Raw genomic sequence first — 12,416 nt, forward strand, 5'->3', positions numbered from 1 at the left:
ACTGACCATTAACGCGACACTGATTGACCATCGCCCTGACACTGACTGACCATCTCCCCCGACACTGACTGACCATTACTGCGACACTGATTGGCCATTACCGTGACCGTGACTGACCATCGCCCTGACACTGACTGACCATTACCACGACATTGACCGGCCATTACCACGACCATGACTGACCATCGCACCGACACTGACCGACCATTATCGCGACGGTAACTGACCCTCGCCCCGACACTGACTGACCATTACCCCAACATTGACTGACCATATCCCCGACACTGACTGACCATTACTGTAACACTGACCGGCCATTACCATGACACTGACTGACCATCGACTAGACACTGACTGACCATCCCCCGAAACTAACTGACCATCCCCCGAAACTGACTGACCATCCCCCGAAACTGACTGACCATCGCCCCAATACTGACTGACCACCCCCCCGACACTGACTGACTATTACCCTGACAATGACTGACCATCCCCCGACACTGACCATCCCGACACTGACTGACCATTACCCTGACAATGACTGACCATCCTCTGACACTGACCATCCCGACACTAACTGACCATTACCGTGACAGTGACTGACCATCCCCCAACACTGACTGACCATACCCCTGACAGTGACCAAACGTTACTGCAACAGTGACTGACCATTCCCTGACACTGACTGACCATCCCCCTGACAGTGACCAAACGTTACTGCAACAGTGACTGACCATCCCGACACTGACTGACCATTACCGCAACAGTGACTGACCATTATCATGACAGTGACTGACCATCCCCTGACACTGACTGACCATTACCGTGATAGTGACTGACCATCCTCCGAAACTGACTGACCATTAACGTGACACTGACTGACCATTGCCTCGACACTGACTGACCATCGCCCCGACAATAACTGACTATCCCCCCAACACTGACTGACCATCCCCCCGACACTGACTGAACATCCCACCAACAGTGACCAAATATTACTGCAACAGTGACTGACCATCCCCTGACACTGACTGACCATTCCGCGACAGTGACTGACCATCGCTCCGACACTGACCGACCATTACCGCGTCACTGACCAGCCATTACCGTGACAGTGACTGACCATTGCCCGTGACACTGACTGACCATTACCGTGACAGTGACTGACCATAGCTCCAACACTGACCGAACGTTACCGCGCCGCTAACCAGCCATTACCGCAACAGTGACTGACCATCGCCCGACACTGACCGAACATTACCGCGACACTGACCGGCCATTACCGTGACAGTGACTGACCATCGACTAGACACTGACTGACCATCCCCTGAAACAGACTGACTATTATCGTGACACTGACTGGCCATCGCTCCGACGCTGACTGACCATCTCCCCCGACACTGACTGACCATTACCGCGACACTGACCGGCCATTACCGTGACCGTGACTGACCATCGCCCTGACACTGACCAACCATTACCATGACACTGACCGGCCATTACCACGACATGACTGACCATCCCACCGACACTGACCGACCATTATCGCGACGGTGACTGACCCTCGCCCCGACACCGACTGACCATTACCGTGATACTGACTGACCATTACCCCAATATTGACTGACCATATCCCCGACACTGACTGACCATTACCGTAACACTGACTGGCCATTGCCATGACACTGACTGACCATCGACCAGACACTGACTGACGATCCTCCGAAACTGACTGACCATCGCCCCGACACTGACTGACCACCCCCCGACACTGACTGACCATTACCCTGACAATGACTGACCATCCCCCGACACTGACCATCCCGACACTGACTGACCATTACCGTGACAATGACTGACCATCCCCCCGACAGTGACCAAACGTTACTGCAACAGTGACTGACCATTCCCTGACACTGACTGACCATTACCGCATCAGTGACTGACCATTATCATGACAGTGACTGACCATCCCCTGACACTGACTGACCATCCCCCAACACTGACTGACCATTACCGTGACAGGGACTGACCATTCCCTGACACTGACTGACCATTCCCGCGACACTGACTGACCAACCCCGACACTGACTAACCATTACTGCAACAATGACTGACCATTATCATGACAGTGACTGACCATCCCCCCCGACACTGACCATTACCGTGACGCTGACTGACCATTGCCCCGACACAGACCAGCCATTACCGCGACAGTGACTGACCATCCCCCGATACTGACTGACCATTACCCCGCCAGTGACTGACCATTACTGCGACAATGACCAAACATTACCGCGACACTGAATGACCATTACTGTGACAGTGACTGACCATCCCCCAATACTGACTGACCATTAACCCAACACTGACCATCGCCCTGACGATGACTGACCATTAACGCGACACTGAATGACCATCGCCCCAACACTGATCGACCATTACCGTAACAGTGACTGACCATCGCCCCGACACTGTCAAACCATTACCCCGACAGTGACTGACCATCCCCCAGAAACTGACTGACCATTATTGCAATAGTGACTGACCATCCCCGATAGTGACTGACCATTAATGCGACACTGACTGACCATTGCCCCGACATTGACTGACCATTACCGTGACACTAACTGACCATTACCGCAACACTGAATGACCAATACCGCGACAATGACTGACCATTTCCCCGACACTGACTGACCATTACCCCGACCTTGACTGACCATTACTGCCACACTGAATGACCATTTCTGCGACAGTGACTGACCATTAACCTGACACTGACCATCGCCCCGACAATGACTGACCATTACCGCAACAACGACTGACCATTACCATGACACTGAATGACCATTACCACAAAAGTGACTGACCATCCCCGACACTGACTGACCATTATTGTGACAGTGACTGACCATCCCCAGATAGTGACTGACCATTAATGCGACACTGACTGACCATCGCCCCGACACTGACTGACCATTACCCCGCCAGTGACTGACCATTGCCGTGACACTGACCGATCATTACCGTGACACTAACTGACCATTACCGCAACACTGAATGACCATTTCTGCAACAGTGACTGACCATCCCCTGATACTGACTGACCATTAACCCGACACTGACCATCGCCCCGACAATAATTGACCATTACCGCAACAACGACTAACCATTACCGTGACACTGAATGACCATTACAGCGACATGACTGACCATTGCATGAGACAGTAACCGACCATCGCCCCGACACTGACCGACCGTTACGGCAACAGTAACTGACCATCGCCCCAACACTGACCATTACCGTAACACTGACTGACCATCGCCCCGACACTGACAGACCATTACCCCAACAGTGACTGACCATCCCCCGATACTGACTGACCATTAACCCGACAATGACTGACCATTACCGTGACACTGACCGACCATTACAGTGACTGACCATCGCCCCGATACTGACTGACCATCACCGTGACGGTGACTGACCATCACCCTGACACTGACTGACCATTACCGTGACAGTGACTGACCATTAACCCGACAATGACTGACCATTAACCCAACAATGACTGACCATTACCGTGACAATGACTGACCATCCCTCGTTACTGACTGACCATTAACCTGACACTGACTGACCATCCCCCCGACACTGACTGACCATCCCCCCGACACTGACTGACCATCCCCCCGACACTGACTGACCATTACCGTGACAGTGACTGACCATCCCTCGATACTGATTGATCATTAACCCGACAATGGCTGACCATTATCACGACAGTGACTGACCATCGCCCCGACCCTGACTGACCATTACCGTGACACTGACTGACCATCGCCCCGACACTGACTGACCATTACCGCGACACTGACTGACCATTACCGTGACAGTGACTGACCATCCCTCGATACTGACTGATCATTAACCCGACAATGGCTGACCATTATCGCGACAGTGACTGACAATCGCCCCGACACTGACTGACCATTACCATGACAGTGACTGACCATCGCCCCGACACTGACTGACCATCGCCCCGACACTGACTGACCATTACCGTGACACTGATCAGCCATTAACCCGACACTGACTGACCATTACCACGACACTGACTGACCATTAACCCGACAGTGACTGACCATTACCACGACACTGACTGACCATCGCCCCGACACTGATCGACTATTACCGCTCGTGACTGATCATGACTGTGACACTGACTAACCATTACCTTGCCAGTGACTGATCATCCCCCGACACTGGCTGACCATTACCTCTACAGTGACTGACCATCCCCCTGGCACTGACCAACCATTACCGCGACAGTGACTGACCATCCCCCTGGCACTGACCAACCATTACCGCGACAGTGACTGACCACTACTGCAACACTGACTGACCATCCCCCCGACACTGACTGACCATTACCGTGACAGTGACTGACCATCCCTCGATACTGATTGATCATTAACCCGACAATGGCTGACCATTATCACGACAGTGACTGACCATCGCCCCGACCCTGACTGACCATTACCGTGACACTGACTGACCATCGCCCCGACACTGACTGACCATTACCGCGACACTGACTGACCATTACCGTGACAGTGACTGACCATCCCTCGATACTGACTGATCATTAACCCGACAATGGCTGACCATTATCGCGACAGTGACTGACAATCGCCCCGACACTGACTGACCATTACCATGACAGTGACTGACCATCGCCCCGACACTGACTGACCATCGCCCCGACACTGACTGACCATTACCGTGACACTGATCAGCCATTAACCCGACACTGACTGACCATTACCACGACACTGACTGACCATTAACCCGATAGTGACTGACCATTACCACGACACTGACTGACCATTAACCCGACAGTGACTGACCATTACCACGACACTGACTGACCATCGCCCCGACACTGATCGACTATTACCGCTCGTGACTGATCATGACTGTGACACTGACTAACCATTACCTTGCCAGTGACTGATCATCCCCCGACACTGGCTGACCATTACCTCTACAGTGACTGACCATCCCCCTGGCACTGACCAACCATTACCGCGACAGTGACTGACCATCCCCCTGGCACTGACCAACCATTACCGCGACAGTGACTGACCACTACTGCAACAGTGACTGCCCGACCATTACAACAGTGACTAACCATCCCCCCGACACTGACCGACCATTACAACAGTGACTAACCATCCCCCCGACACTAACCGACCATTGCCATGACAGTGACTGATCATTACCATGACACTGACTGACCATTACCACGACACTGACTGACCATTACCGCAACACTGACTGACCATTACCGCAACACTGACCGACTGTCCTCGTCGCACGTCGTATCTGTGGTGATTGAGGTCTGACCTGAGCGCCTTGTGAGACAATAGCTTTTTGAAAGTCAAAGATTAACATGATGGATTGGATGTGGGGTCCATAAAGCTTTACAAACATATCTTTGTCGTCATGCCCCCTTCCCTGGAGACAATTCATGCAGAATGGTCTCTCTCTGTGTTTTCAGTCTGACCTGTTTTTATATCTCTCACATGGATTGCTGTGCAGCATTCCGATGTCCAGCCAAAGTTGGTGGAGCTTCAGCAATATCCAGGGTTCTGCAGGAAGAAACCAATTCCACTGCCCAATGACACTGAGCTGGAGCAGATCTTGGCGAGTGTGCAGAGGGCTCGGTCACAGCTCTTAAAGCAGGTCAGTGAGTGAGAGAGTGACCGCTTTCACAACACAGAGCATCCCAGGCAACTTCCGTCAGCGCATCTGGGGGAGAGTGAGGGCGGGCCGTCTGGGGAGAGTGAGGGCGGGCAGTCTGGGGGAGAGTGAGGGCGGGCAGTCTGGGGGAGAGTGAGGGCGAGGTGTCTGGGGGAGAGTGAGGGCGAGGTGTCTGGTGTTGAATGAGGGCAGGCAGTCTGGGGGAAGAGTGAGGGTGTGCAGTCTGGGGGAAGAGTGAGGGTGTGCAGTCTGGGGGAAGAGTGAGGGTGTGCAGTCTGGGGGAAGAGTGAGGGCGGGCAGTCTGGGGGAAGAGTGAGGGCGGGCAGTCTGGGGGAAGAGTGAGGGCGGGCAATCTGGGGGAAGACTGAGGGCGAGGTGTCTGGGGGTGTGAGCTATTGTGTGTATGTGTGTACACATGCGCGTGCGGGATGGTCTGTGGTGTGGGTGAGAGACTGAGGGGTTGGGGTGGGGATGGTTGGTGGTTGGGTGAGTAGGTAAGAGGTTGGGGTGAAGATGGTCTGTGGTGTTGGTGAGAGAGTGAGGGGTTGGGGTGAGGACAGTCTGTGGTGTGGGTGAGTGAGTGAGGGGTTGGGGTGATAATGGTCTGTGGTGTGGGTGAGACACTGAGGGGTTGGGGTAAGGATGGTCTGTGGTGTTGGTGAGAGAGTGAGGGGTTGGGGTGATGATGGTCTGTGGTTGGGGTGAGTGAGTGAGGGGTTGGGGTGATGATGGTCTGTGATATGGGTGAGTGAGTGAGGGGTTGGGGTGAGGATGGTCTGTGGTTGGGGTGAGTGAGTGAGGGGTTGGGGTGAGGATGGTCTGTGATGTGGGTGAGTGAGTGAGGGGTTGGGGTGATGTTGGTCTGTGGTGTGGGTGAGTGAGTGAGGGGTTGGGGTGAGGATGGTTTGTGATGTGGGTGAGTGAGTGAGGGGTTGGGGTGATGTTGGTCTGTGGTGTGGGTGAGTGAGTGAGGGGTTGGGGTGAGGACGGTCTGTGGTGTGGGTGAGTGAGTGAGGGGTTGGGCTGAGGATGGTCTGTGGTGTTGGTGAGAGAGTGAGGGGTTGGGGTGATGTTGGTCTGTGGTGTGGGTGAGTGAGTGAGGGGTTGGGGTGATGATGGTCTGTGATATGGGTGAGTGAGTGAGGGGTTGGGGTGATGATGGTCTGTGGTGTCGGTGAGACACTGAGGGGTTGGGGTGAGGATGGTCTGTGGTGTGGGTGAGTGAGTGAGGGGTTGAGGTGAGGACAGTCTGTGGTGTCGGTGAGTGAGTGAGGGGTTGGGGTGATGATGGTCTGTGGTTGGGGTGAGTGAGTGAGGGGTTGAGGTGAGGACAGTCTGTGGTGTCGGTGAGTGAGTGAGGGGTTGGGGTGATGATGGTCTGTGGTTGGGGTGAGTGAGTGAGGGGTTGGGCTGAGGATGGTCTGTGGTTGGGGTGAGTGAGTGAGGGGTTGGGCTGAGGATGGTCTGTGGTGTTGGTGAATGAGTGAGGGGTTGAGGTGAGGACAGTCTGTGGTGTCGGTGAGACACTGAGGGGTTGGGGTAAGGATGGTCTGTGATGTGGGTGAGATAGTGAAACACACTTGGGACTGGAGCTGGGATATATCCTGTTGCCTGTGGAATACTGCATTTCCCATTTCCAGTCAGATTGCTCTTTTCCCACATTACAGCTCTTTTCACTCATTCAATAAATGTTTGTTTTTTCACTCTCTGGCTAATCATACACAGAATCAAAAACAAAAGTTGCTGGACAAGCATCTGTGAAGAGAAATCAGAGTTAACATTTCAGGTGTGGTGACCCTTCCTCAGAAGTGGGAGGGTAATGGTCTCTCATTTCTTTTTGATTGCAGACTGGTTACCTGACTGTGTACCAGCAGTTACTCCACTCCACTCTGGTACAGGACCTGCTCCTGGATACCTTTTGGTGGCTCTTCCTACTGTTGTATCAGGTGAGGGTTGTATTGGCTGGAATTGATGATTCTAGTGTAGGCCTGCAAACTGCTTTCAAAGTCTACCTGTATTTGTGGGTGTGTACCTTCCCCAGCGGCTGAGTGGATATGTACAGCAATGTGAGGCTGTGAACAATAGACCAACACTCAGCCCTCTGATCAATAGCATCACAGAGTCACACAGCACGGAACCAGACCCTTCGGCCCAACCAGTCCATGCCGAACATAATCCCAAACTAAACCAGTCCCACCTGCCTGCTTCTGGCCCTTATCCTTCCAAACGTTTCCTATTCATGTACTTATCCAAATATCTTTTAAACATTATAACTATGTGGCATCAACCACTTCCTCAGGAAGTTCATTCCACTCACAAACCACTCTCTTTAAAAATGAATTGCCCCATGTCTTTTTTAAATCTCTCTCCTATCACCTTAAAAATGTGCTCCCAGTCTTGAAATTCCTCCATCCAAAGGAAAAGACACTTGCCATGAACCCTATCTCTTCCCCTCGTGGTTTTATGATCTTCTGTAAGGTCACCACTCAACCTCCTATGCTCCAGTGATCAAAGTCCCTCATTGTCTGTCAGCCACAGGAGCAGGAGCAGGCCATTCGGCCCCTCAATCCTACTGCCCCATTCAATACCTTCTACCTCATCTCCACTTTCCCACACTCCTCATTTCTCTTGACAGGGCAAAATGTGTGGATCTTGGTGTGGAATATAGTCAATGACTGAGCCCCCACAGCTCTTAGAGGGAGAGATTCCAAAGATCCACCACCCTCTGAATGAAGAACTTCCTCCTTGTCTCAGTTATAAATAATCGGAAAGGATTGAGTGAGTCAATTGTATTTTATGAGAATTCAGCAGCTTCATGGTCACTTGTATCAAAACAGAATTTTCTTTTAAAGCTGATCTCGACTTCTCAAATGACAGTGAGATTTGATCTGATTTCTTCCATGGTAGACTCCTCTTTGCTCAAGTGTGTGCCAACTGCAGTGTTCTCCCAAGGTCTGCAATATCGACATTTGTAAGGGTCTTTGTCTCCCCCAGCAAATGGCTACCTTGATATTGTTTGTCTGGAGACAGTTCAGCATAGATCCCAGATCCCTCTTGAGGATTGTGTACTCATCCACATGGGAGACATGCTCTGCCTGTCAAGTTGAATGTTTCGAAGGTGGTCCTCCGTGCTGTTGGAGGATGAGGTAGTTAGTGTTTTCCTTCTGCCATCAGACTCTCATGATGGATCATGAGTGTCTTTGGTGGAGTGTTTCAGATGCAGCACTGCAACAGACCCAGGATTCTGTGCCTGACAGCAGAGCGGCAAGGACATTGGCCAGGTAGAGTTTGTTCATAGTCTTTCGCTTGATGTCCTGCTGCTTTCAGACACAATCCTAGGGCCAGCAATAGACAGAACTTACTTCCTGACTCTGTGTATAGAGGTCTTCACCAATATCCTAAGGGACAGTGGTAGTGTAGTGGTAATGTCATTGAACTAGTAACTCAGAACCCTAGTCAAAGAACATGGGAGACATGGGTTTGAATCTCAGCATGGCAGATGGTGGAATGTAAACAACCAGGAATTGAAAGTTAGCATTATGCTGATAAAATTGTTGGTCACACAAACCCATCTGATTCACTACTGAGCTCTACATCCTTACCTAGTCAGGTGTACGGGTGACTCTAAACCCACAGGGGGTAATGTGGTTGGAAATTAGGGATGGACAATGAATGTTGAAAGAGTTAGCAATGACCACATCCTGTGAATGAATAAAGAGGAGAACATGGCATTCCGACCGCAAACATCACAAAGCTTTGAACTTTCCTTCAGTTTGAGAATGGTGTCACCAATGGTTTTGTTTGGTGTCCCGAACGCTATGCCTGGTTCTGGCTGAAACATAACCTCAGTCTTTGAAGTGCCAAGCTGTAGACCAAAGGTTTTAGTAAAACTCAAGAATTTGTTTGCCACTCTGTGGACATCTTCCTTGTCGTAGGCAACACGACAGTCATTTGCACATGGAAGCCATCTCGTTACTACCTCAGTAACACTGCTAGAGGGCCGCAGTCTGGACGGATTGAAGTTTCCATGAATGGGGTTGAGTGTTGGTGCTTGCAGCTGAACTTCCGGTGCCTTCTTTAAGCTTTGCAGAAAAGACGAGATTGCTGAGTAGGGGACCCATGAGATGTCCTTGTTTTACATGGTCAGTTATCACAAAGACATCGGACACATCACCACAGGCACAAATATGTCCACCCATGCAGTCATGGAAGAGGTGTAGAATTGTAACAAACTTGTGCAGACATCCTATCTTCAAGACCAAGTGCTATAGACCAGGTCAACTCGCATGATCAAAATCTTTCTGAGACATGGATCCTGGAGTTGCTCGCTAAACTTTTTGTTTTAGTTGTCTCGCTACAAACTCTTTAACAGTGTCGTAGGTTCAACCTTAAACAACACCGTGATCCTGGGATGTCATCTTCTGTATGATATTGTCCAGTACGCAGTTCAGGAATCTTTCCTGTGACTGAGAGATTTATTCCTCAGTAGGTGGATCCTTTCTGCTTCTCGGTGTTGACTATGTCGGCATCTTTGAGGGCCTGAAGAAGGTTATCTGGATCACAGTAACATATCTACTACACTACAATACCCACACTTTAGCTTTAGGGGAGAAGAGACAACATTGACTCCCAGTCTCCCTTAGAATGGGTCTGGCAGCATCACCTCTACTAAATGGCAGCATTACTGCTATCCAAAGGTGCAGGAGAGGTGAGCACAGTGCTGTTCAACAACAGTGCAGCAGGAAGCCTGACTACATTGAGAATAGTGATCACAAGTCAGTATCTCTCACTGAGAATAGTGAGTAACAGTCAGGGTTTCTCACTGAGAATAGTGAGTAACAGGGTTTCTCACTGAGAATAGTGAGTAACAGTCAGGGTTTCTCACTGAGAATAGTGAGTAACAGGGTTTCTCACTGAGAATAGTGAGTAACAGTCAGGGTTTCTCACTGAGAATAGTGAGTAACAGGGTTTCTCACTGAGAATAGTGAGTAACAGTCAGGGTTTCTCACTGAGAATAGTGAGTAACAGGGTTTCTCACTGAGAATAGTGAGTAACAGGGTTTCTCACTGAGAATAGTGAGTAACAGGGTTTCTCACTGAGAATAGTGAGTAACAGGGTTTCTCACTGAGAATAGTGAGTAACAGTCAGGGATCTGTGACGCAAGTTGTTAATGTTTATGGAATTGCTACTCATCGTGTGATTTTGTTTCCAGACCGATTACAGTGTACAAGGTCAACTGTTTGATCGAATTTCAAAAAATTATGTTCAGCTGATCATGAACTGTCAGAACTATTACTATGGAGACCGATTTCTTCAGGTTAGTGATTAGAAATAATTTGACATGCAGTTTCTTAACGGGTCACAAATATTGCACATTTACCCAGTAAGTGCACGGTATTGATATCACTAAGAGTAACAGGCTCCTGCTGCCACCTCCTGTCTACAGTCGTCACAAACACTGCCACATGCATACAGTCTGCCATGGCTATCCACTTGGTACCCCTCACAAACTTAAATCATTTCTAATTCTTAATCAGGGCATTAATTTTGAACAGTCTCCCTCCACCCTGCCCATCCATCTCCTTTGTGTAAGGGACAGCTCCCACATCCCCCATAGAATCATCTCCATTGCCTGCTAGGGAATCACACCTTACTGATCTCATTGCTGCCAGATATGAAATTGGTGGTTCTCATGCAGTCCTGCCACACCCTGACAGTGACAACCCATCACACACACATAAATCCCAGTCTGACTGTGTAGACATATTGCTCACACCAATCCCAGTCTGACTGTCCAGACGCATCTCACACCTGTTGACCCCAGTCTGACCGCCCAGACATATTGCTCGCAAAGACAATCCTAGTCCAAACCTAGAGGTCATAGTTTAAAAATAAGGTTGCACCTGTGTAAAACAGATATGAGGAAGCAATATTTCTCTGACGGTCATGAATTTTTAGAATTTCCTTCCTTAAAAGGCAGAATCTTTAAATATTTTTCAGGTAGAGGACGATAGACAACAAGGATGGCAGATTCTTGGGGAGACATAAAAATGTGGTGTTGAGATTGGAGCCAGATCAGCCATGGTTTTAGTGAAGGGCAGAGCAGCCTTGAAGGGCCTGGTGGCCTAGTCTTGTTCCTTCTCTGTACGTTCCTCCTGTCAGTGTTTTCTTCAATTCCTTCACAGGAGAAGGGCATCACTAGCCAAACCAGCATGTAGTAGCCATCCCTAATTGCCCAGAGAGCAGTTAAGAGGCAACCACATTGTTGGAGTCACGTAGAGGCCAGATTCATTCCCTAAAGGAATTAGTGAAGCAGGTGGGTTCCTACAATAAATGACAATGGATTCACGGTCATCATTAAACTCTTACTTCCAGCTTTTACTGAGTTTAAATTAAACCACCTGCCATGGCGGGGTTTGACTCCAGGTCCCCAGACCATTACCTGGGGTCTCTGGATTAACAATCTAGTGACAGTACCATTAGGCCATTGCCTTCCCCAGTCTCCCCTCTACCTGAGTCATGGAGCTTTCAGTTTCAACAATACCATCCCCCCCCAAACTACCACAGGGAGGCCAGCTCAATGCAGCTGACAATATCTTCAAGCAGCAAGTGCCCTCTGACCCTGTTTACTGGCCCTTCATAACGG

At 50.2% G+C, this 12,416-nt stretch overlaps 1 protein-coding gene across 3 annotated transcripts in view; it reads left to right on the forward strand.

The window, feature by feature from the left end:
• Nucleotides 1-12,416, forward strand: part of LOC140489166 (protein FAM227A-like) — a 136,146-nt gene that overhangs the window by 25,909 nt on the left and 97,821 nt on the right. For all 3 annotated transcript variants that reach the window (XM_072588405.1, XM_072588406.1, XM_072588404.1), the window contains exons 6-8: nucleotides 5,609-5,752; nucleotides 7,618-7,716; nucleotides 10,983-11,087. In XM_072588405.1, coding sequence (XP_072444506.1) covers nucleotides 5,609-5,752; nucleotides 7,618-7,716; nucleotides 10,983-11,087 — 348 coding nt within the window. The remainder of the gene's footprint in view (nucleotides 1-5,608; nucleotides 5,753-7,617; nucleotides 7,717-10,982; nucleotides 11,088-12,416) is intronic.

This window comes from Chiloscyllium punctatum, chromosome 18 (assembly GCF_047496795.1).
Source record: "Chiloscyllium punctatum isolate Juve2018m chromosome 18, sChiPun1.3, whole genome shotgun sequence".
Taxonomy (NCBI): domain Eukaryota; kingdom Metazoa; phylum Chordata; class Chondrichthyes; order Orectolobiformes; family Hemiscylliidae; genus Chiloscyllium; species Chiloscyllium punctatum.